Raw genomic sequence first — 27,816 nt, 5'->3', positions numbered from 1 at the left:
AAATCTCTGCAACTCTATAATGAGGATGGCAGTAGGAGCGCCCCGTTTTTAGGACAGGTGAGAACTTACTCTAAAGCTGGAAAAAGAAAACAAAAAACGGAGCTGATGACGATAGAGCAAATACCTCTTCTGAGGGCCCAAATCTTCCCAACCGCGTAACTCTTAAGCTGTGTAGCTGTCGTGAAATGGAAGCCCAGGGAGCTGCTGCTTTTGGTCTCGGGCTGCGTCTTACACACTGGGTCACTAATCTCCCAGGCTCAGCGTCAAGCTGGACGGGATTCTGAATCGAACTATTCTCCCCCCATTTTTCCCAAGAAGGCAACTCAGGCTCTAAGAGGTTACAGGGTTAGGATGTGACTTCGGCCCAGAGCTGACCTCAAAGGCCACACTCCTAACCCGCTAAGCTCCGGCAGGCGACTCCTGTCTCGTAAAACTCAGCAGCCACCAATCGCTTTGGCGTCCAGTCCACATGCCCGGGACACCGTGGGGGGCCGGAGCCAGCACCCCGGGGGCGGTGTCGATGCGGAAAGGGGGCGGAGTGTCCGAGTCCGCCGCCTCGAGAAACCGGGAGCCCTGCGTAAGCCCCGCCCCCACAGTCACCGTGCGCCTGTCTTTCCTTCACCGCGGCACTTACGGGGCTTGAAGACGAAGGAGCGAGTCCGTCCCGGACCACGGCCGAGCTTCACCGGCACTGTCGCTTCTTTCAGTTAGGGGCTGGACAGCAGCTCAGCTATCCGAGCCCTCACGGCCGCGGATAGGAGCTATGTTCACCAAAAAGGCAGCGAGCAAGCAGGCCCGCCCCGGCGCAACTGTCAAAGCGCAGGCGCGGTGCGCGAGCGGGGAGAGGGCGCGGCTGCGCACAGGCGGTGCCAGAGGCTGCGCCTGCGCAGTGGCGGGGCGGGGCGGGAAGGAGAGAGGCGGCGGCAGCGGCAGCGGCTGCTGAAGAGGAGGAGGAGGGGGAGCGGAGGGAGGTGTTTCTGTCAGTTCCGGCTGTTTGTTCGGGAAGTGGATCCGCCGCTGCCGGAGCAGCCGGGAGAGAGCTGCGGATCGCGAGGCCAGCACCCACCCCGCCCGCCTGCCCGCGCCTCCCCCGCCCGCCATGGCCCGGGACTACGACCACCTCTTCAAGCTGCTCATCATCGGCGACAGCGGTGAGGGCCGAGGCGGCCAGAGGCGGCGTGGGCCCTGCCGGGCGCGGCCCGCGGGGGCCTCGGCGCGGGCAGACGGGCGGGGAGGTGCCGGCCCGATCTGAGCGGGCGGGGCTGCCCGGCGGCCGCCTGCCCCAGGGGTGCGCCGAGGGGCTCCGGGCCGCCCCAAGGAGAGGTTGGGGCGCGGGACCGCGGGGCGGAGCAGCCAGGGGAGTAGAGGTCGGGGCTGGGGCGTCCGGTCCACACACCGCGCCTGCCGCTTCTTCACGTGTGACCTTGGTCAAGTCGCGCGATCACTGGAGTTGGAGACCCCTGGGTTCGAGTCCTGGGACTACCAGCTTCCTCACTCTGACCTTGGGCAAGTTGTTTCGCCTTTCTGAGCCTCAGATTCCTCATCTGAGAAGCGGGGACATGCCTCGCTGGGTGGTGTGAGGGTGCGATGACATAAAGCTGGGAAGGTGCTGAGCACCGGCCTGGCACAGCTGTGTTCTGTTGATGTGTGATTGTCAATATTCTTGTAAGCCTCGGTTTCTTTCTCTGCCAATTGGGGGTGTTCCCAGCACCTTCCTCACGGGCTTACTGTGAAGGTTTAAATAAGGTAAGGCAGGTAAAGCACTTCGCACAGGGCCGGGCGCATTTCCTGCCTGATTCCTATTGCTCGCTGTCTCTGTGGTTCTGCTTCCTCATCTGTGAAATGGAATTTGGGGATCTGCCTCACTGGGCTGATGGAGTGGCGGATGAGATAACCTTCCACGGTGATTGGAACGGGGCCTGGCACATAGTGTGTGTTCTGTCTTCGTCTGCTCTTATGTGCTGTCTGTGTGCCAGGCAGGTGTTGGAGCTGGGTCAGCAGTGTCCCGCCCACACCCCTGGGCACTGCAGCCTCTCCGGTGCCCATCGCATGCCTGGCGCCCAGGAGGCGTCTCACACGTGTTTGTTGAATGAATGAATATGAAGTGTTCCTAGAAGTGATAGGCTGGCATCTGGGGAAGGGAGGGTTTTAGAGGTTTGGAGTGTGGCAGGTATGCAGGTGTATGGAGGGACCAAGAGGTCAGGGGGACAGGCCTCGGGAGGTCCGTGGGAGCCTGGCTGAGGCGCCGGGGTTGTATGATGGGGAAGGAGGCTGGGAGCTCACAGAATTGACACACCAGGCCAGGCCTGAGTTGGATGTGGGCAAGGGGGCCACGTGACTGGGGGCAGAGGCCAGGCTGGAGGTGGAGCCCATGGCCCGCTAAGGAAAGAGGGGACCAAACCACAGGGGTTGTAAGACCCTGATGGAGGAGTGTTGGGCAACAGGGTCATAGCTGGGTCAGGGAAGTGGGTGGGTTTTGGTCTCACTGTGGAGCTGGATTGGGATGTGGCTGGTGGTTTGGATCAGGTGAAGGACGGCTGAGGTTTCCGTGGTTACTGGTGGAAGGGAGAGGTAAGAGGAAAAATGAGGGGCTCACTGCGAGATGAAGAGTTGCTGTGGTGGGGAAGAAGTTAGAAAGGAGGAGGTTGTGGTTTTAGTGACAGAAAACCAGACAAGCTGTGTAGACCTGCTCTTGGAGGTGGCCTCTGGCATTCCTCTGGGTCCCCGGGCTTGGGCCTTTACAGGACTTAATTTCAGCCCTGGCCTTGGTCCCGAGGGGCTGGCCTCGGAGTGATTTCTCCCCTTTAGGAGTCAAAGTCAGCTCACAATGGTCAGGGGTCCTTATCCCTTTGCAAGACATCTAGGACCTGTGTTGATATCCAAAAATTAAAAGCATAAACTCAGCAAGAAGATGTGGCTTCTTGTTGGCTTTTGTTCTCCGTCCAGCCCAGGGGACGGTTTGGCCCCCTTTCTCACAGCACACTTTGCACGGGGTATTGATCTGTCACTCAGAAATCAGGTGTGGGAGAGGACGCACTGGGTCAAGATTGACCTGGCTCCTAGTTCAGTCTGATCGTGGAGGACTACGGCGTGAAGAGGAGACAAATGCTTTGCAGTTTAATTTCTCCTGACAGGGAGCTGATGCTCAAAGCCGAATGCTTAGGAGCCTGGGCGCTGGTAGCCGTGGAAGTTCAAAGTGAGCTTCGGCCATGGAGCAAGGAGATGCACATCGTTCTCTCCCCTGGCCGGGGCTCCTTGAGTGGAGGCTTCCTTAAGGTTCATCAAATGATTTCACAGACACTCTCTCATCTGCTTCTCACTCTTTGCCTGTGTAGTTTGTCAGAGAACCAAACTAGGTCGCGAGGAGCCGGCTGACTTGCCCAAAGTGACCCAGCTCATCAGTGGCAAAGCCAGACGCTAATGCTCCTGGTCGTGTGTGAGCAGCTGGCCTCAGGCCGGTAAACAGTAGGCCCTCAGTGAATGTTAGTTTCTTTCTTTATAAATCTAGAGTTCTTCCCACTCTGCCACATTGTACACGCTTCTAGAAGACATTCCCTCAGCTTCTGCAGCTCTTCTTTATGCCTGAGGTTCTACACTTGCCCTTATGTCTGACAGGGGCTGGTTTGTAACAGCATTTCATCCGATCCATGGGGCCAGCCGTCCTCCTTCTTAGAACCTGGAGGCTGGAGCAGCCCCCACAGCTCCTTGGAGCCTCTCACTTTACAGATGAGTGACCTGAGGCTGAGAGAGGGGAAGTGACTTCTCTGGGGCTATACAGTGAATTAGTTACTGAGCCAGGTTTAAAACTGAGAACACTTTACTTGAAGGTCTAAAGGTCTTCAACAGTCAAGAATGAAGCAGAGAGGAGTGGAACCACAGTCCAAGGGAGGAGTAGGGCTGAGGACGAGGACTCTTGGGGAGGATTTTTGAGGGCCAGAGCATTTGTGGAGCCCACGAGGCATGGTGCGGGGGTGGGGGGGAGCATGGTGACGGCTGGGGGTGCTCTGGGAGGGCTTGCTGGACAGAGCTGTGTCTGCTGGCTGCCAGGAGACATCGAGTGCCAGCCTCTGTTCCTTGCAGGCTGAAGGTGATGGGGTGGACTGGTTTGGTTTCACACTAGATATGGCCCTTGGGAAGCTGTTGACTTCTGTGGTGAAGGTAGATCGGGACTTGTCACTTTCTCACTTAGGCCAGTGTTGTGGGATGGATGGTGGCAGTGTGCTTTCCCAAGGAGGCTGCTCCCAGGGATATTTAGGGGATGGCATTTCTCAGGGTGGGCGTCTGTTCCTTTTAAAGGGAAGAGCAGTGCTGGAGGTTGGTGTCAGGCCCAAACTAAGGCTCGGAGGAGCCGTAGATTGGTGATTTTAGTGGTCTTTCTGCGGCCTGGTGGTTTTTAGAAGCTTTGCGGAGGAGCGTGGGGGTAAGTGATGGGGACCCAGAGAGGCCATGCTAGAGGGGACGCTGCTGCCTCAATTCTTCCTGCAGAGAGAGCACCTCCCTGTGGTCTATTCAGATAGATGGGAGTCAGATAAAATTTAATATAAGAAAAGGATTCTGCTGTCCCCAAAAGTTTGAAAATCACTGCTTTGGTTCCTGTTCCTGCTGCAGTCATAGCGTTAGATGGCACAGCTGTCAGTGTGATTGGCATCCGCTTCAGCACGATTCATTACACACTGTTTTGCTGGCGCCTGCTATTGCTGGGCCTGGCTTCCAGCACATTGGCTGTCCAGGGTATGTGAGGCGAGACCTCCTTTCTGGAGGAACTCAGCCTAGTTGCCCAGACACAGCTTTTCGCTGAATAAGCAGACCCAGAAGACTCCAGGAGGAAGCAAAGGAGCCGGCAGGGCCTGAGGGGTGTTGGCGTGGGGCAGAGCGTGTAAGGGACCCAGCCCAGGACTTGGGCTCTCCTTGGGCTCAGCAGGAAGCCTCCCTCGCCGAGGCAGCAATGAGGAAGTGGTTCTGAGTAAGAGTGCTGCAGGCACCGGCTGAGCAGCAGGGACTGTGGGCGCAGCACCCCCAGCCTGCCTTCGGGACGGTCAGGCCCAGGTTTGCTCCGTGAACAAGTTCTCCTGGGCTTCCCTGGACAGAGACCATCAGAGAGGACTGCTCAGAGAGGACGTCTGGGTCAGTTAGGGTTAGAGCAGCACAGTGGGGCCGGGGCCCAGCCGGGGCCCTCTCTGAGAGGCGGTGGCCGCTGCGGGCTCCTCCCCACAGATATGTGCTTACACTTAAAATGTGCACTTAGCTGTGGGGGTTTCTGAGACCCTAGGCTAAGAGTTCTTAAAATCTAGCTTTGATAACACTGTTCCTAAAAGTCAACCAGGAGTGAGATGCAGGAGCCCCTTTGGGGTCTTTGTATTCCACTTCCTGAAACAGAAGCAAGAAGATTCTGCAGGCTCAGGTGGTATGTATTGGAAGGAGCTTTAGAGCTCCCATAGCCCCGGGTTCAGATTTCAGCTCCCACTTCCTGCGAGGCCCCTAGGCCAGCTGCTTAGCTCCTTGGAGCCTCAGTTACCTTATTGTAAGAGATGCAGTTGGAATTATAGGAGCATCAAAGTGCCCACCACTCACAGTGCTCTATGCGTGTCAATTCTTTCCTGCTGTGGTCAGTTGACCCAGCTGGCCTTAAGGGTGGCAGGGGTAGGGGATGGGACAGAAGGACACAGGACAGTTGCACCTGGCAGGCTAAAGCTGCTGTGTGTTGGCGTAAAGGGAAGCCGAGCTTAGGAGGGTTCTGCCTGTTCTGGGAACAGATGTGCCAGCAGATGCTGTGGCAGGTGAAATGGTCCGGGCACATGGGAGCTGTTGGGCTGACAGGTGCATGGCAGACAGCTGCCCCGCACTGACCCAGCTGGCAGTGACATCACCGGGGTAGGGTGGCTGGCAGCTGGTTTGAGTTGTCTGGGCCTCAGTTTCCTCACCTGCAACATAGCCCCGATGATCTCAAGGGTTCTGTCCAGCTCCGCAGGGCCTCACACCGCTCCCCTGAGGCTCCGCACGGCGTGCAGCTTTCTCGGACCACGTCTTAGATGCACTTGGGGGCCAGTATCGTTTGGTTGACCTTCCCCTGCTTTATTTAGTTCTGTCATTGGGTTGGTGGAGCTAGCCCTCCTCACAGGACCTGGGCATGAGTCTCTTTCCTGTCTCTCCCCTGGGCCTTTGGGGGGCAGCTTGTCTTACACGGGGACGGAGGAAAAGGTCAGAGATTGGGTGAGGGAGATGTTCTCGTGCGTGGCTGCTTGAGATCAAAAGCAGCGTTGAGGAGGGAGCTGAGCTTAAGAGTTAGGACCTGGGTGTCATCTCCCCGGGGAAAGAGAGACTGGGGTGGAGGGAGGGCACCCGTGCCTCCTCTCACCTCCTGCTTTCTCTCCTCCAGGTGTGGGCAAGAGCAGTTTATTGTTACGTTTTGCAGACAACACTTTCTCAGGTGAGTGTGCCCCTGGGGTGCTGCTGGGTGTTTGGGTTCTGAAATCTCTTTCTCTGGCGCCAGAGCACAGCGGCCTCTGCTTCATGTCGGAAACCTTGTCATTCTGATTGAAGGCGGAGAGAAGGAGAAGCAGGGAGGCCCAGGTTAGCTTTGTGGTTGGTCTTGGTCTGTCTGGTTCAAAAAAATCCTTTACAGGCCTGTACTTTGGCCACCCAGGGTCTTACTGTGCCCCAACGTTTAAAAAAGAAAAAAAAGTTTAAAAAAAACTACAAGTTAGTACATGGCTGTGTAAAATTTCAAGCAGGAAAACTTAATAAAGTGAAAAATGAAAGCTTCTCCTTCACCTGCCCCTTCTGGTGACCTGGTAGCCACTGTTCAGCATGGTGTCTGTCTTTGTGACTTTTCTTCTCCACTCCACATGCAGTAGGTCAGCAACTAGCCTTCCCCTCAGCGTGTGAGGGATCACCCTTCCACGGCTGCATACAGACCTCTGGCTCTTTTGAGTGGCTCTGGTTTCCTGGGCTGTGCATGGATGCTCTTGGTTCCTTAGCGGTGCTCTGCTGTGCACAAGCTTCCTGGCAGCTTCTCGTCGCAGTGATGCTGCGTTTCTTGGGGAACATCGTATCTTTATTCCCGTATAGCAGAGGAGTCGCTAGGTCAGGGGTATCTACATTTAACTTCTTCGCGGTTCTCGGAACTGAGCTTTCAGAGAAGCTGTACTAAGTGAGCGGAGGAGGGGGTTAGTGCCCATCATTGCTGGGTCTTGGGAGTCTTCATCTTTGCTAAGCCAGTCAGCAGAAAGTGCTGTCTCATTGAAGTTTGTACCTCCCTGATCACTGGTGAAGTGGACGTGTCTTTGGTGAATACAGCAGGTTCATTGCAGAGGCTTCGGGCTGGCTGGCTGGCCGGCCTCTCTGGCCAAGGGTGAAGTGGGACTGCCCTGGAGGGAATCCCCTATGATGTGGTTAAGGGGTGAACTAAAACCAGGAAGTGATTGCATGGCTCACGCCTGTCTCGGCGGAAAAGTGGGTTCCTCCTAGCAGTGGCCCCGTGGCAGCGCTGGTGTGCCGAGTGGGAAGCGTTGTCTGTGACCGTGAGGCTGAGCCACGGCTCATCTGTAACGTGGGGCTGCCCATCGCCCTTTCCACGAAGGGTTATTGCCAGGGTCCTTTGGGACACTGCACGTCACAGCGCCTGGGACCCAGTAACCTTTCAGTACATGCCAGCGGTTTGTTGTTGCTGGTGCCTTCTGTTCACAAGTGGTCACCAAAGGGCCAGCTTCTCATGCTGGTTGTTATTCTTCTTCCTTGTTATGTCCCTCTGACTTCCCCTCCTATTGGCTTCTACTCCTGGAGGGCTCTCTTTTGCAGTCTTGCCCCTCCCCATTTCCACTACCAGTATCTTAGTTGGTTCTAGCCTGAAGCATTATAGCAGCGCCCTCCCAGCCCCCATCAGGCTGCTGAATTCTTCTTGCTAGTATGCGGCTCCTCAGCGGCCCTCTTCTGGGTGAGCAGAGTTTATAGCAAGGTTTCTCCACCTCAGCACCGTTGACACCCTGGGCCCTGTGACTCTGCGTTGTGGGGGCCGTTCTGTAAAGGATGTGGACTAAAGTCCCTGGACCCCACCCACCAGGCACCAGTAACATTGCCTTCTGCTTCCCCAGCTGTGACAACCAAAAATGTCTCCTGACACTGCCCAGTGTCCTCTGTGAGGACAGTCCTCCCGCTGAAAACCACTGGTCTTCATCGTCTATTTTCAGCGCCCCTTCCCAGCTTCCTTGCTCCCGCTGTTCCTTCTTCGTTGTTTCACGAGCTCTCCCGCTCACCCGCTCATTCTGCCGCCAGCTGCTGTGGAGCGCCGGGGCTGGCTTGTTGCTCAGGGTTTTCTCTGTGTCTGGCCTCTGCTTTTTCCCTCTGGGTGGGAAGTCTCCCCCAACCTGATCTCAACCTTTGATATTTTACCTATTTCAAGGTAGGCCCCAATGTGACTGCCTCCCCAAAACCTTCCTTGATCTCCAGCCCATGTTGAACTTTGACCTTTCCTTTAGAGGTTGACACTTTATAGACTATATTCAGTTGTGTGTGTGTCTTGTCCGCAGCGCTGTGTTATACTGTAAGCTCTAAACGGAGTGGAAACCTGTCTTCTTAGCATTCGGACCTTTGTAAGCACGGACGAGACTTACATGGACCAGAAATTCTCTTCCACTCCATCTTTCACACAGACAGCCCGGGACTGCTGTTTATAATGCAGCTCACGCTCTGATTAAAACCTTCAGTGTCTTCCTGTCACACACAAGAGAAAGTCCAAGCTCTCCAAGTGGTACCAGTGACCCGAGATAGGCCTCGCACCCCCTACCTTCCTCCAACTCCGTGCTTAACCTCACATGGCCCGTTCCCTCCTGCTATTTTTGCTACTGTCCCCTCTGCTTGGAGCATTGTTTTTCAAATCGCAGGTCATGACTTGTGTGTTAGAAAGTTAATTTTGGAAGGTCATTTAAAATGTTCGGAATAAAATAGAAAAGAAAAACAGAGTGCATGATATGTCTCCCGTAGTTCTCAGGCCATTGCTAACAAACAGCCCAGCCACTCTAATTAAAAGAGCCTATTCCTTCCCTGAGTCACATCCCCGGCTTTATTTCCTTTGTGGCTCTCATCACTCTTGAAATTGTCTCCTTTATCGCTGTCATTGTATCCTATCTGTGCCCTCACCTTGTCTGTGGTCTCTGTGGGGCTCCATCACAGCAGGGACCATGTCTTCCTCATTTGTAACTATGTTCCTGGGACCTTGAATGTGCTGGGCCCAGAGTGAGTACAGTTTAGTCTGACTGGGGCTCCTGTGGGCCTTGATAACATGCGTTTGTGTGTGTGTGTTTGTGTGTGCAGGCAGCTACATCACCACGATCGGCGTGGATTTCAAGATTCGGACCGTGGAGATCAATGGGGAGAAGGTGAAGCTGCAGATCTGGGACACGGCTGGGCAGGAGCGCTTCCGCACCATCACCTCCACGTGAGTCAGGCTGGCCGGCCCCCATTCTGACCCCTCGCCACCAACGCTGGGACACAGTTGAGTGATGAGTCCCGGTCATGGTAGACATGTCACTGGGTGGGAGGTAAGCTCCTTGCTGGCCGCAGTTAGTGGTGTCACACTGTGCCCTCCTCTTCCTAAAGACGTGAGAGGAAGAGGGGTGGGGTGCGGCTGCTGCTGTGACGGGCAGTGGCTGAGCGCCCTGGCTCTGTGGGCTGGCAGGACAGTACGGAGCAGTCAGCTTGCGCTCTGGCCTTCGGTTCTTCTGTCTGTAAAATGGGACACTGGTGATACTGGCTTCACCCCGTGTTCACTCAGTCAGACAGTTATCTTGTTGGGGTGCGAGTTGTGACAGCTTGGGTCAGCTGTGCAGCACCCCCTTCTGCACCAGCCTGACACCGTGGAGCTGGCTTCTCTCTTCAGAGGCCTGGAAGGGGAGCTGGTGCACAGGATTGGCTGTCGGGAGGCCACTACTTGGCCGCCGCAGAGCTGGTTACTGGGAGCCCGCTCACCTGGCTGGTGGCCCTCCTGGGCTGCCACAGCGCCTTTGTGCCTCGTAGCTGCAAACAGGAGGAGAACCCAGTCGGAGCTGCAGAGAGCTGGGTCCTGGGGCGGGGCTCCTGCTTCTCGGGCTCCTGATGGAACAGGTTCCAGGAAAGCGCAGGGTTTCGGAGGCAGATGCTTCCGAGTTTACGTTTCTGTTCTGCTGCGTGACCTTGGACAGGCTGCCTGGAAGGCCTGTGCCTCAGCGTCCCAGCGGGTCTGTGTTTAGGCTTCGCGTCCATGCTGGGTCCTGTGTGCCAGGTACTCAGTGGTTGGGCCCCGCGAGGGTCTCATTGAGCCCTCCGCAGGCGGTACTATTACTGCCCTCATTTTACAGATGAGGGAACCTCGGAGAGGGGCCTGCTCCCCGCGGGTGGCAGAACCTGAGCTGCGCCCCGTGGTGTATGCACCAGAGTGGGAGCCACGCTGTAGTTGCTTCTTCGATAGGCCTCTCCGTTGTCTACCCCCAGTGGTCCCTGTGTGCATGGGGCTCTCGGGAAGGTGGGTGAGGACGTTCTCTGGCCAGAGATCCCTTTACTCCCTTCAGCATGGAAATGGGTCGGACCCCAGGCTGGCTTCAGGATCTTCTGAGGGTGGGAAGTGTGAGGGGTGAGGAGCTGGGAGCATGGGGGACTCTAGGAGGTGCTGGCTGGGTGGCTCTGGTCAAGGGGCTGGATCCTGAGCAGTGTCTGAGTGTCTGTCACCGGGCTAGCCCTGTAGTGAGCACTTGTGTACTGTGGCCCGAGACTTGCTGAAACCCCAGTGCAGCTCCCTGCAGCCCCTCGCTGATGAGCGGCCCGAGCCCCCTTGTGTCTTAGTAACTGTTGGCGAGGCCCTAAGGAAGGCAGCTGGGGTCAGAGGCTCCCTGGGGTAGGATGGACGCCATTGGGCAGCCCGTGTGTCCAGGCCCGAACAAGACCAAGGCCTCTGACCCCAGATGTTCTTACTCTGGGCTGGGACTGTCACTGAGGATGTGACCTACTTCATTTCATTTAATCCTGATAAAAAAAGAGTCCTGTGATTATTTCCATTTTGTGCACCGGAAGAGTGAGGCCCGGGGAAGGCGGAGTGACAGGGTTGGTTGGTCAGTCAGGAGTTGAACTGAGCTCTGACGTCCCAGCTCTTGCCTTTAACCAGCCCACAGCCCTGCTCCCTGCTGGCCCCGCACCCCCAGGGGACTAGGGCTGAGTCGGAGGGCAGGTACTCTAGTGCCTCCTGTGGGTCAGAACCAGTCAGGGAATTCAGGGCAGTGGAGATTGCTGGGCCTGTGGCCGCGAGAAATGCTTCCGACAGGGCAGTGGCCCTGGGGTGTCAGGGCCCTCTTAGCGGAGGAGCCACAGCGCCCCCCTGGCTGCCATGAGGGCAGCTCCTTCCAGGGCAGGGACAGGTGAACAGCTTCTTCCAGCTGTTGGGGGGCCCGGAGTTACTCAGCTGCCTGAGGGCAACACGTTTGTTTCAGGGTGCTTGAGAAGGGGACAGCACCGGACCCTGGTTGCTGTGAGTACCAGGTCTGCCCCTGCTGGCTGTCCTGTCTTTCTGGGGAGGCTGTGGGTAGCTCCATCTCGGGGTCCCCGACTCTGCCCTCATGACGCAGGGAGCTCCACAGTCCCTGCCAGGGGTCCACAGAAAGACTTGACACCCCATGATGGTAGCTGGTGAAGAGAGGAGGAGACTTGGAAGAGGCCAGGAGTTTGTTTCTCAGGGGTTAGGGCGCTCAGCATGCAATAGTGTGGCCTCTTCTGATCCAGGGCATTAGGAGAGAAACTGAAATGGCCTCCCGCTAGCCTGCCAGGAAAGGGCCCGTTGTCAAGTGGCTTTCCTCTTGGTAGCTGGGCTTGGCCTTCCAAGAGGTATGGCTGTGGGCATGGGTTTGGGGGGAAGTGCGTAGCGGGGTGTGGGGGAGCGAGATGGAAGGGGCGGTGACAAGGAAGGGAAGCCCCTTTGGTACCTGGTCCTGGAGTTCGATCCAGGTTCCCTGACTTCGGCGCTGTGACTTCAGGCAGGTCACTCGGCCTCACATCCTTGCTGGGGAAACGGCGACCCTCCTGTTTGTCACACCAGGCTGTCGCAAGGATTAATTAGATAGCAGCTAGGAAGCGCTGGGTGCTGTGCCTGGCACAGAGCTAGGTCGTGGTGAGTGGAAGTGATTACTGACGTGGGTGGCAGCGGGAAGTCCAGAGGCATTGGTGCCCCTCACGCCACAGCTCCGAGCCTGAGTCTCCACATCTCTGATAAAGGCCCTTGCCGGGACCCCAGAGGGGACGGAGTCTCCCAGGGAGCAGGGGCGCTCTGTGGTGGGGCCGGAGTCGTAGGTATTTACGACATCTTCCAAAGGTCTTTAGCAAAGGAGAGTTTGGAAGCACATGGCACTGCTCACACTTCACCGGCAGGGGACAGTCGTTTCTTCCCCTGGTTCTTGGCCTGCACTGTACCTGCTCAGGTGGGGGTCCGCCAAGCCGAACCACTGCTACTAACCTGGTGCTCTGAGGGCACAGTGCCTAGACTGCTCGATTGTCAGGGGATGGCAAAGCTGTGAGCACTGTGTAACCTTGCAGCTTGGGGCGGTTACAGTGTCGGGTGGGTGTCACCTGGCTGTGGGGTCTGGGGAGGCTTTCCAGGGAAGTGTGAAGCCCTGCCCTCTTCTTCCTCCCTGGGTTGATGTCCTCCATCTGTCCTCTTGAACCATGTGAATGAATTGGGGATATGGTGTCTGAAGGGGAATGTCTACGTCCTCCTGCCTTCCAGACCTCCTAGCTGACTGCCACGGGGTCTGGGTGGTGGCATATGTGGAACACCTGCATGCCCATACTGGTTCCATGCTCTCCCTGCCACCAGCATGGATGAGTGGCAGGATGGGAGGTGCCCACCTGTCCCCACGGGAGGGGGTGCAGACCTAGGCAGGGTTCCACAGATGTGGCATCGTCTTGGAACGGCACTTTACTAAGATGTGAAGAGAGAACAGTTTTGACTGCTAACAAGGGTAGTGAGAGTGGGACGTCAAATGCCAAACTTGCTTGAGTTTTAAAGATAAAACAAGAACTTTAAAGAAGTTTCAAGCTAGTGAATGACCTGGTTGCCCATGGTGGGGCCGAGCACTCCCTCCTCACCGTGCCTGGGGACAGTGTGAGAGTCAGCGCTGCTAAGCACCCCCTCCTGGGTGAGGTACAGTTCGAGAGGTCCAGGCGCGGTCAGGCAGAGGGGAGACTCTGGGTGTCTTGCTGGGAAGTACTTGTCCCCTCCTGGTTCCTGGCTGCTCTCTGGACGTGGGCAGGCAGGTCTCGTGTAGGCTGAAGCTCTGACGCAGACCCTGGCCCTACAGGTATTATCGGGGAACCCACGGGGTCATCGTGGTTTATGACGTCACCAGTGCCGAGTCCTTTGTCAATGTCAAACGGTGGCTTCACGAAATTAACCAGAACTGTGATGATGTGTGCCGAATATTAGGTGAGATTGGGCCTCTGGGGTGGGGACAGTGGGCTGGAGCGAGCCGGGGTGCTCCTGCAGGGCCAGCTGACTTTGCTTTGCCTTGAAGTGGGGAATAAGAACGATGACCCTGAGCGGAAGGTGGTGGAGACAGAAGATGCCTACAAATTTGCCGGGCAGATGGGGATCCAGTTGTTTGAGACCAGTGCCAAGGAGAATGTCAACGTGGAAGAGGTGAGGCCTGGGCCGGAGCAGGGGTGGGGAGGGAGTGGGGCCCCGCCCCGCTCCACCACACCACGGCCCGCCTCTCCCCGCTGCTAGCCTGCCTAGGGCACCCAGGTGGCTGACAGAAGATGTCATGGTAACTGCCAGGCCCTTTAAAGGTGTCGGCTCATATCTCAGCACTCCTCCGAGGTCAGTCATTCCCTCATTTCAAATGGGAAACTGAGGGTTCAACTTGTAAGGAATGTTATCCAGGTCATTAGAGGCCAAGTCACTTAGACCTCTTCCACACCACAGCCATGCGGTTTCCACTCAGCCCTCTGGCTTCCCCTGGGGCCTTGGCCTCCGAAATTCAGGTGGCACCTGCTGTGGACACACATCCCCAGCAGACCAGCTGCGCCTCCCGCGCTGGGGCAGCTTCCTGTCACTTCTGCAGGACTGCTGGAAAGCAGCCAGGAGTCCGTGGGAGAAGGGCTGGGCCTTTTGCTGTGAGCTCAGGCTGGCTGCACTCAAGGCTTTGGGCGAGTCCTGCCCATGGTGTGTGGGGTCCAGAGGCCCTGAGAAGCCGGGATCCCTACTGCATCCTGGACACCGGGGCCTCGGTCAGGCTAGGGTTGCAATATGGGCCTGTCCGTTAGGAACCCGTGGTGGGGCCCATATGACCCTGGACAGCGACTTACAGTCCCTAGATTCCATGGGTATCTTCTGAAGATTTGGGTGGGGTGAGTCCCTGCTCCTTGGGTTGTGGGGAAAAAGTGAAGCAGACTTTGTCCACTGCTTGCTGATGCCTTTCCCAGTGGAGGCGAGGACAGGAATATGGGTTGGTAGGTGGGTTCTGGCATCGCAAGGATGTTTAGGGGTCTGGGGAGATTCTAGGCAGGACATGCAGTGAGGTGCCATGGAGTGGGCAGGTTTTGGGTCCCTCTAGCCTGTCACCAGAGCAGGGGCACCTTTATCTGCGTTGTCTGAAGATTCCAGCTGAAGGAAAGGAATGGGGACACATAAAAGATAGGCTGGAAATCCTGAGATTGACCTTCATACTTCATCACCTCCTTCTAGGAAGGATGTGTTCACATACATACCAGAAAATTGACAAGTAGACATAGAAGCCTGGGAGGCGGGAGGCGGCTGTGCTGGCCAGCAGAGGTAGCGCGACCGAGACGGGGCCGCCCCACTGGGTCTGAGGCCCACCCTGCCTCCTTCGTCCTCACAGATGTTCAACTGCATCACAGAGCTGGTCCTCCGGGCAAAGAAAGACAACTTAGCAAAACAGCAGCAGCAACAACAGAACGACGTGGTGAAGCTCACGAGGAACAGTAAACGAAAGAAACGCTGCTGCTAATGCCTCGCCCAGCCACTGCAGACTGCACTGCGGCCTCTCCCTGGCCCGAGGCCTGCGGGGCTCCTCGGGGGACAGTCTCAGTTTCGTGCCGTTATTTAAAGAATTCTCCACGTTTTTGTATCTGGAGGCACCATCTGCACTTCCTCCCCTCTCCCTTGAGTACCAAGAAGGGGTTGGACAACCTGCCCTTCCCTTCTGGTGCCCCTGCCCCTGGCCAAGGCGCCGGGGCCCGGCGAGGACGCTGCCAGTGAGCGGACTGAGTAACCATTCTGTACATAATGTATATTGCTTTAACCGGCCATTTCACCCTCGTCCTGTTCTGGCTTTGCCCCCCTAATGCCAGCCTGCTGCCACAGACCCTCTCTCCCCATCCCATCTTACTGCCAGCAGCTTCCTGAGGAGACAGGAGCGCACTCTACCCACATCTTTTGCCAGCCAGGGCTCACAGAGTGAGCTCCACGGTCCTCGTTCTCTCCTGCAGGCCGTCGGTGTCGGCTTCGGTCCCTGACACGGAGGGTCTTGCCCATCTCCGGGGCCTGCGCCGTCTGTGTTCCCAGCCCGGCTCCCTGCCCTTCCCATTCTCTACCCCTAACCATTCTGGCAGCCAGGGAGGCCTGGCCTGAGGTCGGCTTGGGGTTCCCTTTAGAGGTCCTGCCTGCCCCTTTGGCTAACAGACTCCTTGTCCTGCCTTCTAGGCGCCTCTAAGCTACAGACCCTGGGGAGCTGCGGCTTATTTATACCAACCTGTTTCAGTTCCAGCAGAAAGATGGTGTGTTCATGTAGGGATGGGGCTTAGGAGCATTATTTTAACAGCTAAAGAAAATGAAGCCAAATCAAATGAATTGAGTTCCTTACACTGTTCTCTTCCTGAGGTTTGACTGGCATAGCAGCAAAAGTTGTGGCCTCCCCTTTGGGTCCAGTGTTTTTAGAAAAAGTGAATGGCTTCCTGTCATTGTGGGGCCGGGCTCTTGGCGGCTCTGCCTTCCAGGACATTTCTTGGGAACGGAGAAGGAGCCTCTCACTCTTGTCTGCGTCGGCCCAGGGCCTGCCACTTAGTTCCCGAGTCTTCGATGTGGGGAGTGGGTGCTGCTGGACCGTGGGGATGATCCCTCTGAGCCGGACGGCGGGCGGCCCCAGATCACTGACAGAACTGTTTCTGTACAAAGGTAGCATGAGGATTTCTTAGCAGGTGGGAAGGAATGGCAGCTGTGGCAGGGAGCCGGCCGCTCTGACCTACCCTGGTCCCTCGGAGGGAAAACCAGGGTTATCTGCACTTGATTACTGTCCCCTTCCCTCCTCCTTGGGACACTTCATTCACCTTTCCCCTAAAAGGATCATGTAACCTGGGAATAATTTATTTCAACACCATGATGTGTTTTATTAATTTCCTTTCCTAGGCGATTTCCAGGCGAAGCCCTGACTGGACAATCATTACAGATCACACTGCAGATTTGCCTCGTGAACACTGTTGAGGGGTTTTTAATCAAAACTGGGAGTTTACTTTGACCCATTTCTCCACTTCCCCAGACTGCCAAACAACTGGGGTTCCATGTGACGGCTTTCACTCTGCAGCCGCAGGATGAGTGGGGGAGTCCTGTGGGCCTGGGCGGGTGGTGCTGTGGGGGGAGGGGGGTACGGGGGGACACGGGGCCAAATGGCAGCCGGTCCCATCGGGTTGGGGAGCCAGGAGCAAAAGTGTGGTCTGCCCTCAGACTGTCCTGGCGTGGGCAGCACACTCCCCTCACAGCATCAAGGTGATGCCAGGGTGGCAAATTCCGTCAGTAAGAGGAGGGGGTCCTGGAATTTTCCAGCCCAGGCATCTGGCAACTGGATGTCCAGACCCAGGTAGCGGGTTGATTTTGGTGACAGTGTGCCTGTCCCGCTAAGTGTTAGTACGCATGAATGGGGGGTGGGGGTGGGGGGCTCACAGGGCTGGACCGATGTCCTGGTGAACCTGATGCAAAATCCTGTTGAACAACAAAACTTTTAATGGTTTGCTAGGATTATTTCTGTATTGAAAATTTCTAATTATGCTTTTTAAAAAAAGTACTAAAAATAAAGGTTCAAGCTGCCAAATTTCTTCTAGGGTCTGTTTCCTCTCCTCCAGTTGGGCTCTGGGTGGGCTTGGCTTCTTCCACCCATTGTGTCCAGATTGTTGTGGTCTAGGCACAGGGGCACTCTGGGAAGCCAAGTTCATTTTCCCCGTGGTAGGCTGGTCCAGGTGCAGCTGCTCCTCTGGTCTGGTGCGTTGGCTGAGAGCACACGGGGTAAGATGCCAGGGGAAGTGGCCTGTTTATTCTCTGCACGCCCGGAAGGATGCAGTGGAAGCTTTGCCTGCAGCGATTTCTTTCTGGCTTGAAGTTTCTGCCAAGCTGAAGGGCCTGCCCGTGGCTGGGCAGCTGCAGCTCTCCCTGGCAGGGAGCCCAGGCCAGGGTGGGCGTGGAGGCTGTGCCTTTGGCCACTGCTCCCAAAACAGCTGTCACAGGATGCCAACCCCCCTCCAGGGAGGTGCCCCTTCCTGGCTGAACCCACTGGTTGGGTCCCAGTGTATGAGGTGACCTCCCAGGTGCGTGGGGAACTCACTATTTCTGTCTTTTCATGGCAGCCAGCGGTGTCCTGAAAGGTAAGCTGTGTTCTGACCAACCCCCCCCCCCCCTCCCCAGGCACCCAATGACTCAGGCGGAGAGCTCTGTAGAAATTGAATTTATTCTTAGACTATTTTCAAAAGAAGCAGTGGTGTGCTGTTTTTCTAAAAATATGCCTTTATAGATTTATATATATAATATGTATATTATAAAATCCATACAGGTATTTACATGGTTGCTACATACAAAAGTACAGCACTGTGGTATGTACATATCTATAGGTACATTCTTTCCGCTCATCCCTGCTGTGCTTTTCCCAGGTGAGGGAGGGAGACGGTCCTCTGGGAAGCAGCCTGCGGGCCGCTTGGCCTGGGTGCCTCTGAGCGAGGCCTCAGCAGGAAGGAGCGGCGGCTGCCGAAGGAGCAGGAGCAGCAGGCTGCAGGGTTCCTCCCTCCGCAGGCCTGGTGGGCAGTATCTGGAGGCGTCCACCCTCTGGTGACAGTGCTGCCCTTGAGGTGGAGGTGGCTGGTCACAGACCCCTCTGGGGCCATTCTGGGGCCTGGACTTGCTTGGCTGGACCAAGAACTTGTCTATGTGCGGGAAGCAGGGTGCAGTGGGAGGACGAGAACCCCCCCAGCCCCTGCCCCATGAAGGGGAGACTCTCGACTGACAGCTGGAGCCCGCAGAGGCCCCGTCAGGAGACTGGCTGGCCCGGCCCTGCTGGGGGAAGGCAGGCCCTTTCTTCTGGGCTCACGGTGGCGTCGGCCACGCTGCGGGAGAGCCCACTGCGGCGGAGCGCAAGAGAACGGCCCCAGCCACGAGGCTCCACAGGGCGCTCCTGGCGGAGGTGCATGCACGTGGGTGAGGGGCCACCTCCCCTAACTCCCTGGGCTGGGGGCTGGGGGGGGTGGTGGAGGCTCAGGCCAGCTGGGGGCAGCAGGGCCTCCCGAGGCATGCAGAAAGGGCCTCTGTTTCTCCTGTTCCCCAAATGCCACAACGGGAGGGCGGCAGTGCCCGGGGCTGGGGAGGGAGCCACCGAGGGACGGGCGGGGTCAGCGGGCAGCCTGAGCCCTGCTCAACAGCAGCGGATCCGAGGGCAGCCCGGGCTGGGTGTGGCCGGGCCGTGGGCACGGCTCCTGCCTGTCCCTCCACCGACAGCCTTCAGAGGCGGCAGTGCAGTCACGGAGCCCGGCCCTCGCATGCAGACACCCATGACCCTTCAGTTGCCTCCAGTCCCCCCGTCCTCGCTGGCCTGACTCCTCCCAGCTTATATTTTCCTGAAGAACGAGAAGAGCCGTTTGCCTTCCGTGGTGCTGGGCTCGTCCCCGTGGCCCGCGCCATGCGCCCTGGGGAGGGCAGCAGCAGGCCGGGTCCGTTCCTTCAGGTGCGTGTCCATCAGCTGTCGGTCAATGACCCTGTGCATGTCATCCTGCAGAGAGCACAGCAGAGGGGACTGAGCAGGGCAGTGTCCTGACACTGGTCAGGGAGGTGACAAACGTATGAAGGACCGAAGGACGGGAGATGAGGTGGGATGGGGATGAGATGAGTGAGCGGCTGCAGCCAAGGCTGCCCCAACCAAGAAAGCAGCAAGTGTAGATGCTGGGACACACGGGAGCCATGTGCCACAGCATCTCGGCTTGGGCTGGCCTGTTCTCGACAGTGTTACCCCTCAGCGGGCCCCACAGTCAGTTTGTCCCTATAGGCCCAGACAGGCTGCAGCTGGTACCTTCCTGTCTCTCAACTTTGCCCGCCAGCTCCAAACCAGCGCTCAGCCTCGCTAATTATTACCAGCCTGAGCTGCGGACACCCAGGCACCACCGGCAGCCACATGTGACGAGGACAACCACACGCAGCAGCCCTCTACTTGCAAGGCTCCCATCTGTGGCAGAGAACCTGGGTATCCCCACTTCAGGTCTGTCTTCTACTTGGGCCCGTTTCCTTAGCCTCCTCACTGGGGCCGGCCCCTTCCCCTTCCAATCTGTTAGAAGTTGCCTAGAAAATGCCCCCCTCAGGCAGCAGCCTTGACTCCACAGAGGCGCTTCTGGACAGAGCAGCTGCACACCATTCTAGTCGCTAGATTCTGATCCTGGGCGAGACTCCGCTTGACAAAAACATTCGGCACTCACACTGCACGAAGACTATTGGTTTAGGAATATAAACAAGCAAGCCCTGTCTAGTTCACATCAGCAGGAAACGACAGGCATCTGCCTGATTCCTTCACCCTTGAACCCTGCAGGTCCTGGGATGTCCTGGTGAAAACACACAGCCTCGGGCTAAACCCTGGAGTGAGTCAGCTGCTCCGGAGGGCAGGAAGTGGGGCTGGCAGGCCCCTGGCCCTCAACAGCTTGTCCATCACCTCCTAGCCTCTCCCACAAGCTCTCACCAGTGGGTGTCAAAACAATGTCTGCAGGTTTCAGTGTGAAACAGACTTTCTGGGTCACATCGCCAGGTAGCAACGGGTGTGGACCTCTTGTCTCCTTTGCTCATGTCCTGCTCTCCTGCCTTCCTCTCTTCCTATCCCCATCTTTCTTCATACTCATCGTCCTTCCTTCACCCCTCCTCCTCACAGAGGACACATGCTCCCTACCTGCAGTGTCCCCGTGTCGAATCCTCAGCAGTGCCCTGCGCTTAATAAAACCTATGTTAAATGCAATATTAGGAGTGTCAGAGCGCCGTTCAGACAGAACCCCTTTCAGAGCTGCCAGCGTTTATCCTGGCATATTGCAAACTGCAGTTTTTTTATCCTTTACAATTTGTCAAGGTAATCCTGTGGGGTGTGTCACTTTAGAACATCACAGACACACGCTCGAGCTGGTCATAATTCCAGACCTGCTGTTATCCTGTGGCCAAAGCAACCCATTTATGAGGAGGTGGTACCAAGAACCGGGGGCCACGTGCTGCTGTGCTCGCTGGATGTGATGGTGATGGGAGGAGGCAGCCAGGACTCGATGGCAGGGCACACTGCACAGAAATGATGCCAGACTCCAGCACGCAGAACACAGCGGGCCACAAGGCAGACGGCAGGGACAGGACTTTGATGGCGGCAGGTGGGGGTGTGGTGGGATGAGGACTCAGTCTCACCTCAAAGGCAGGAGGGTGTACAACTAAAGCTGTTGGTACAGGAACTGAGAAAGGCCACTAGATCAGAAACCAAAGGAGCCAGATAGTAAAAAGCCCTGAGGAAGCAAACTGTAGCCAGGAGAGAAGAGAAAAGAATAGGACGTAAGCCAGGGCACGGCTGGTCCAAGAAGCCAGGGAAGGGACCAGCTCTGGGGGGGGGCGGCGGTCAAAGCTCGGAAGGGCCCCTGGAGGAACAGTCACCATAACCTGCCTCCACAGCGGGGCTTGCCTGGTAAAGCCACAGGTGGCTTTTCATCTTCCTGGTTAGGATTTCTTGGGGAGCAACATGAATGGTTACACCCATATCCTGAAATTGTACTACCCTAACCTCATTAACAAAGGACAAGTGCAGCCGTGGCCCAGTCGAGAGCCATGTGAGGCCTGAGATGGGATAAGCTGCCTGGACTCTGAAAACAGTGGTCCTAGAGGGACACACTGACTCCTTCCCCAGGCCTGTACCAGGACAGTCCTCTTCGGAAAAAGCTGGCCTTTGAGAAAGGGAAGGGCACCAGCTGCCAGCAACTTGAGGGCTGCGGAACTACATCCGCCTGTGAATTTTTATGCTGTCTTGTAGGGCTTCCTGGGCTCTCCAAGTTAGCAGCTGCTTCCTTCTAGCAAATTTAAAGCCGCGATGATCAGCTGCGGCACCACCCGGGGCTCATGGATCCTCAGGCGTCTTCCTCCAGGGATGGGGGCGCGAGCCTGGGTTTCAGCAAGTGAAGACCGGGGTTCCTGCCTACCCTCACACATCAGACCCTCCAGTAAAACATACTCCTCATGCTCTCCGCCTGTGCTCACAGACTTCTGGAGCCTCGCCATCCCTTCCCTCACCTGCCAAGCCTCAAGCTGCTGTGAGAGGTTCAGTTTCTGCTGAATGGCGTCCAGCAGCTGGCTGTTCAGAGACATCATGTCCATCTTGCACTTGGCGAGTTCCAGCTCCACAGCGTTTTTCCTGCAAACAGACAATCCAGAGTGAGCACGGACACTTTGTGCCAGAAGCAGCTGGTTCTTAAATGGGGCACCCGGAATCCACAAGATGAGGAAAGAGGCTTTGACCCTAAAGTCACAACAAACAGTACAGTAGCTACGATGTTACTTGGAGAAGGCTGGGAAGTTTGCAACATATTTTCACAGGCGTTTTCTCAATTTTCCTAACCAACTTAAAGGTGAAGGGACTGTGTGTCATCCCCATCTCACAGACGAAGTGGTTAAGAAGATGATACTTAAATCAGGACTAGAACCCAGAGGTGATCAAAGGCCTTACACAGCACCAGGGAGCTGCTAATGCTTTCCCCTAAAGCTAATCCCTGTGGGAGGTGGGGACCTTGTCCTCCTGCTCCCCTTTTCACTAGCAATACCCCCCTTATAGGCATCGAAGAGATACCCCCATATGCCAAAGGGGCCACAAAGTGGAGATCATCACAGCTTAGCTGAGCATCATGGCCAACAATTAGGGGACTGATTGGCGGTAAGTTACGTACCTTGTATTTGGGCCACGGGGAGGAAAGCACCCAACACAGGCCTGGTATACTTGCTATGGCCCTCGTGTCTTCGAAGGTAAAGACAAAAATGTCTGCTCGGTTACCCCTGGGTGACGATCACCTACTTACGCGCTTTGTAACGTTTCACACAGTGCTCTGTAAAGCCTCCCCAACACTGCTAAGTCACAGTTCAGTGCAAAAGAATATTAATTTTGGGGGGCGGGGGAATGGAAATAGGAATAAAAAGTGCGGGAGGCCGCACAGGTGGCACTGGCCGTCTCACTGCCGAAACGAGCATTATTTCACCTTGTCCTCATCAACTGTTATTTTTTGCATTCGATACGACAAAAACTAGCAGAAGTGTCGCCGTTGCAGAGCCAGCAACCAATGTGCACGCCCAAGGACAGCAGAGGCCGCCCAGCTCGGCCTGAGAAGAAAGAAGCCGATGAGCACCGAGCTAAGTGGGGCTGGAAGGCGGAGCACTTGGGGTACAGCCAGGTCAGGCCACCACGGTGACTAGCACCTCCCCAATGGCCTCCAGGCCACCGAGCAATTAGTCACCTCCCCTGACACTCCACTGCCCCAGGACAGCGCCCCGCCAGCCCCTTCTGGAGAAGACGCTCAGGACGACCGGGCCGCGCGGCCAGGACCACCGGGCGGCGACCAACTGTCACCGCACTGCGGCTGCAGGGACTGGACCTGAGCCTGTCCAATGAGCGCCGGCTGCTCGGCCCGCAGGAGGCACGTCGCGCCCGCTGCCATTGGCCAGTGGCAGACAGCGGAAACCCCCCGCGGGGCCGGTTGCCATGGACGCGCGGCCCGCAGGAGCGAACCCGGGCGCCCCGCCCCGCCCCGCCGCAGCCTCCTGAGCTCCCGGGAGCCTCCCGGCAGGTGGCGCCGCGAGCAACCCGGAGCCCCCAGAATGTGCCGACTAATGCTGCTGGGGCGGAGGGGCGCAGGTCCAGCCGCAGCCGCGCCCGGAGGAGGGGGCTTTCTTCCCGGAAGCCCCTGAAGCAGGGCCTGCCTTGCCCGCCCCACAGCCCGGCCTCAGACTGCTCCCCAGGGAATAGTGGTGCTTGTCCTCAATGAGAAATGCCAGCGCAGAGCTGCAGAAACCACTCATCAATGAGTAATCGGGTTTTAAAAGGAATATTTCAAGGCGCTAAAATATTTCATATTTAAATGAAAACACTAGTAACTGACTCCTTCAGACTGCTAGCTCCAGATTTTTGTGTTAGTGAGGGCCTTTCATCTGCCAGGCGATAAAAGTTGTTACTTAACTTTCCTGAAACTCATCTATTATATAGGATAAGGAATGCTGTAAGATTATAGCAGCCCAGTGAAGAGAGGGAAGCTATTTTTCTTGGGGGCTCTCAGCCCTGACTACACATTAGAATCACGGGGTGGGTCAAGGGGGTGCTTTTAAGAAGCAGCCCTAAACCCAGAGATTCGGACTGAATTTTCTGGAGAGGGCCCTGACATCTAGGGGACTCCCCAGACAATTCTAAAGTGTAGCCAGGATGGAGAATCAGAGAGAATGTATAAGAAAGCATCTTGTAAATCTCTGGTCTCGGCCAGGTAGCTCGGTTGGTTAGAGCATCATCCTAATACACCAAAGTCTTGGGTTTGATCCCCAGTCAGGTCACATACAAAAATCAACCAATGAATGCATCATAAGTGGAATAACAAATTGATGTTTTCCTCTCTCTCTCCCTCTCTCCTGCCTTCCCTCCCTAGCCAATAAATTAAAGAAGCATCTTGTAAAACTCTTAAGGGCCTATATAAATGTGGTGTGGCTCCCCTACAAATTTAAATGATTCCTTAAATCTGCTGGTTCAATTCGTGTATACCAAGAATTTCATTTCTAAGGCACAGAAAAAGAACCATTCTTCTGGAGTGATCTAATTCCGCCCCCACCCACCCTCGGGTCCAGCCCTGTTCTACAGGATCCAGGAAGGCCAAGGCCTCACTGCAGAGTCCCAGGCAGGGAGGAGAGTTTGCAAATCTGCCCAGACTCCAGATTACCTGGGCCTCCTCTGACATCAGGCAAGGAAGGGCAGGTATGTCAAGGTTTCATGGAGATTTGGTGGCCTTCTCTGTCACCCAGAAGTCTCACTTATGTTAAGGGAGAGGGACCTGTCAACTTGTTTCTTCTTCTCTCCCGCACCCCGGCACTTTCTCTGGTTGTACAGTATCGCCCACCTCCCACGCTGATGACAGAACATGGTCAGAGCGTGATGTCCAGCTCCTCTACTTGTCTAGTTGAGAAAAGGTGACCAACCAGTTTCTACTAACTTTATTCTGTTTTTTATTACCAATGGGCTTCCACAATTAGTTTTACCATTTTATTCCCTAGTTGTATGACACAGTTTCACCCTTTGTTATTCATAAAAGTATGCTCCCACTCCAAATTATCACATGCCATTCAAGTATTCAATAATTAAATCTACCAGACAGCTACTGAGGAGCCTGAAGAGTTGGGAATATATAAAATGGAGTCACTTTAATCAAGCTGCTAAAATTACTAATGTTATGAAGGCCCAGGCATGAGGAAAGACTCTATTCTTGTTTTATTAGCCTGGGAACAGAAACTTTGTAAACTTTCCAGTCCCCTATCAACGCCTCAATACACAGGGTGGGGCAAAAGTAGGTGTACAGTTGTGACTACACGAAACAGAGCCTTTCCTTGGATTATTATTGTATTATTTTCCATACGAACATCTACAAACCTACTTCTGCCCACCTCGTACCATTCAGATAACCCTCTGACTATCTCCCCGAAGGACTCAGGTATCCAGACAACCGGACTCCACTCTCCAGACCACGAGACGTGACCAGACCCCCCAGCCTCTAGACAACCCGCACTCAGCATCTGGGTCACCTGACACCGGACAAATAACCGTCCTGCTGTCCTGGATCAGTCCTGAGGGTGAGCATGCAGGACTTGAAGAGCTCCTACTTTCTTTTCTCTGGAACACTTCTGGGTTTTTGCCTAACAGTGTTCCCAGTTTGCAAACTCTAAAACTCTTGAATAACATTTATTTTTAGCCAAAGCCTCCAGACTCTTTTTGACTTCGTTTGATAACACACGGGCTTGTGAGTCTTACTGAATAAAATTCCTAAATGAACTAGAAACTGACAACCTGATATGGGGGGTTCTGACCAGAGAGAGAAAGGGACCGAAGGGTAAAGCTAAGAAACAGATGAGGAAAATGACTAAAGAGAACAGGGGGGCGGGGATAAGTGTGTGTGGAAGTGGGAAGGGGAAAGCTGTGGGGAGTTTTAAAGTCAGAAATTAAAATGTGTCCTATTAAAAAGGCATATAGTATCTAATGACAGCTTGTTTCAGAAGAGCTCTTTTTAGCTTCCTGGCAAGCAGCCACATGGTGAAAGGAAAGGATGTGGGGAAAGGAGTCAGACCACCACCGGCTGTGATCTGGGGAAACAATGTTTCCTCATGTGTAAAATTGGGATTAAAAATTTTACCTCTTGCTGTGGCTGGGAGTAAAGGATGAAAGTGTTTTGTAAACAGTAAAGTCATGCACAAATGTTATTAATGTGTTATAAAGCTCCCCAAAGCAGATACATTCTAGTAGTTTTTTATCTCCTCAGACTCGGTGAATAGGGTAGACTGAGTGCATGATACAGGAAGAATTGACAGGGCGACGGGGAGTATGTAAATATGTGTTTTGCTTATGTACGCTACATTTTTTAAATGTAAGAGAACGCATTCATGCATTTCTTCTCTGCCAAAGAAAACCCAAAACGTTAAAAAATTACCCAGTTTACTGGACATACAGGGGACAGAGAAACATGTTAACACTCCAGTGAGGCAATCAGCCTCAGAATGCAGAAAAGCTCTGAAACCAACAATCCAGTTTCTTCAATCAGTAAACACACCATAGAAAGAAAAGCTGGGGGGAGGGTAACGGACTTCTGGGACACAGCGGGTCAGCGGAACATGTGGGCTTTGGCGTCTGAGTCTAATCAATTGTAAGAAGATATTTATGGCACAACTGGGAAAATCTGAACCCTGGACACCAGATTATGTGAAAAACTGTAAGTTTTTTCAAGTGTGATAACTATAATTGTGGTGGAGTATTTTACAAAAAGCGCCGTTTCCTGGCAGAGGCCGTGCTGAAGTGGGTATGGATGGGTGGCTAGTATACATTGCGATTTTCTTTAGCCTGTCTAGTGCGGGCGCGGAGAAGGGGGTAAGGCTAGAGGTGGAAAACATGAGCCATATGCTGATTCGTGCTGAAGCAGGGAAATGGGTAAGCAGAGATCCAGCTTATTTTTTCTACTTTCATGTATGCTTGAAAATGTCCGTAATAAAAGGAAAAAAAAAGCCCATTTAAAAAAAAAAAAAGAAAAGGCAGATATATATAATGAAACTGGAAGGTTCTCTAAGATGTAGGTGAGGAAAACAAGACACACAGTGCATCACCCACCGATGCTTTGAAAAAGCCCATGACAACTACACTCTCCACACACCTGCATATGCACAGGGAAATGTCTGCAAAAAACGCACACCCATCTTTCAACAGTAGTGTCCGTCTGGACAGAAGGGGAGTGGGGATAAGGGTGGGTAGCAGGGAAACTGTTTCACTTTTATATTCTTCCATATGATTTAACTTTTAAAACTAAGCATACACTCCCGTAACTTGTAACTAAAGTAAAAGGAAACGAGCCATTTCACTCACTTCGCAATGGCCTCATCCCGGTCCCTGATGGCCTTCTGAAGCTGCTCCTTTGGTTCCTTGTCCTCAGATGTCACTCTGAGTCGGTCTCTCTCCTCCTTCAGTGCAGTCATCTCCACACTCAGCAGTGTCACCTAAAGGGAGACCAAAGGGATGAACGTGACGGTACCACTGCTGCTGGCCTGGGGTATTTCCCTTCAAGAGGGAGGAAGGAGCAAGAAGCCCCGGGCAGGTGCAGGGCACGTGAGCCATGCAGGCCAGTAGCTGCCCGCTGCCCCTGCCCACTGCCCTGAGGGAGGCCCATCTCTCATGGAGAAAGGATGCCACACGCTGGGCTGGAGCTTGGTGGTCCTGGGCTGCAGCCATGCGGCCAGCTCCTCTCTGTACGCAGCCGACCATGCCACCTCGTCCACTTCAAGGCTACCCCAGGGAACGAGTGAGTGAAGACTACACGCGCATCAGGGCTCCGAGGCAGGTTTTGGGGTAGAAGCTCAAGTTCTGTTCCCAGCAAGGAGCACTGTTACACAGGGGTCTGCCGGGTAAAGCCTGGGACATGGCTCCCATCTCTGTGAAGCACCTGACACAGCCTGGCTCCTCCACCTTCGTTCTACTCCTCAGGTCAAAGCCAGACACCTAAATGATGTCATCCCCTTTCACTTCAAACCTGTCACTTTCCCTGTGCTCCACGCCTCCGAGGATGGCCCCAGAGCCTGTCCCCTGGTGGCAAGGCTCCCTTGGTGACCACAGCTCACCCCACTCACTGTCTGGTGACCCCGGTACACCCTGAGCTCTGTGACAGCAGAGCCTGACTCTCTATAATGCTTACTCCCATTGTGCGGTGAGTGAATAGTGTGACCTTTTGGCTAGTCACCACCCCAAACCCCTTCCTATTCTGGGGGCACTCCTGGTTGTGTGAGCCTTGGTGGGAGGAGACAGGACATGTCCCCAC

At 55.2% G+C, this 27,816-nt stretch overlaps 2 protein-coding genes across 5 annotated transcripts in view; one reads left to right on the top strand and one right to left on the bottom strand.

Moving 5' to 3' along the window:
* The first annotated feature begins 944 nt into the window (after nucleotides 1-944).
* RAB35 (RAB35, member RAS oncogene family) lies at nucleotides 945-15,839 on the top strand. 2 transcript variants are annotated; one of them, XM_090257946.1, is made up of 6 exons: nucleotides 967-1,151; nucleotides 6,377-6,427; nucleotides 9,310-9,433; nucleotides 13,314-13,438; nucleotides 13,527-13,651; nucleotides 14,853-15,839. In XM_090257946.1, the coding sequence occupies exons 1-6, from the start codon at nucleotides 1,100-1,102 to the stop codon at nucleotides 14,979-14,981; spliced, it is 606 nt and encodes a 201-aa protein (XP_090114072.1). In that variant the 5' UTR covers nucleotides 967-1,099; the 3' UTR covers nucleotides 14,982-15,839. The 2 variants fall into 2 exon arrangements, with proteins under 2 accessions (XP_090114073.1, XP_090114072.1); XM_090257947.1 differs by lacking the exon at nucleotides 13,527-13,651 and having other exon boundaries at nucleotides 945-1,151.
* A 2,361-nt stretch (nucleotides 15,840-18,200) lies between these two features.
* BICDL1 (BICD family like cargo adaptor 1) overlaps nucleotides 18,201-27,816 on the bottom strand; it is a 76,594-nt gene continuing 66,978 nt past the window's right edge. For 2 of the 3 annotated variants that reach the window (XM_090290891.1, XM_090290892.1), the window contains 3 exons: nucleotides 26,871-27,001; nucleotides 21,518-21,638; nucleotides 18,201-18,995 (listed from right to left, as the gene is read on the bottom strand). In XM_090290891.1, coding sequence (XP_090147017.1) covers nucleotides 18,834-18,995; nucleotides 21,518-21,638; nucleotides 26,871-27,001 — 414 coding nt within the window. In that variant the 3' untranslated portion in view covers nucleotides 18,201-18,833. Of the gene's footprint in view, nucleotides 18,996-20,647; nucleotides 20,756-21,517; nucleotides 21,639-26,870; nucleotides 27,002-27,816 lie in introns of all 3 variants that reach the window. The other variant, XR_016513950.1, reaches the window with a different exon arrangement.

The sequence above is a fragment of the Furipterus horrens genome, unplaced genomic scaffold (genome assembly GCF_987537825.1).
Source record: "Furipterus horrens unplaced genomic scaffold, mFurHor1.1.pri manual_scaffold_11, whole genome shotgun sequence".
NCBI classification, from domain to species: Eukaryota; Metazoa; Chordata; class Mammalia; order Chiroptera; family Furipteridae; genus Furipterus; species Furipterus horrens.
The sequence above is the reverse complement of the archived record's forward strand: the minus strand, read 5'-3'. Positions and strand labels throughout refer to the sequence as shown.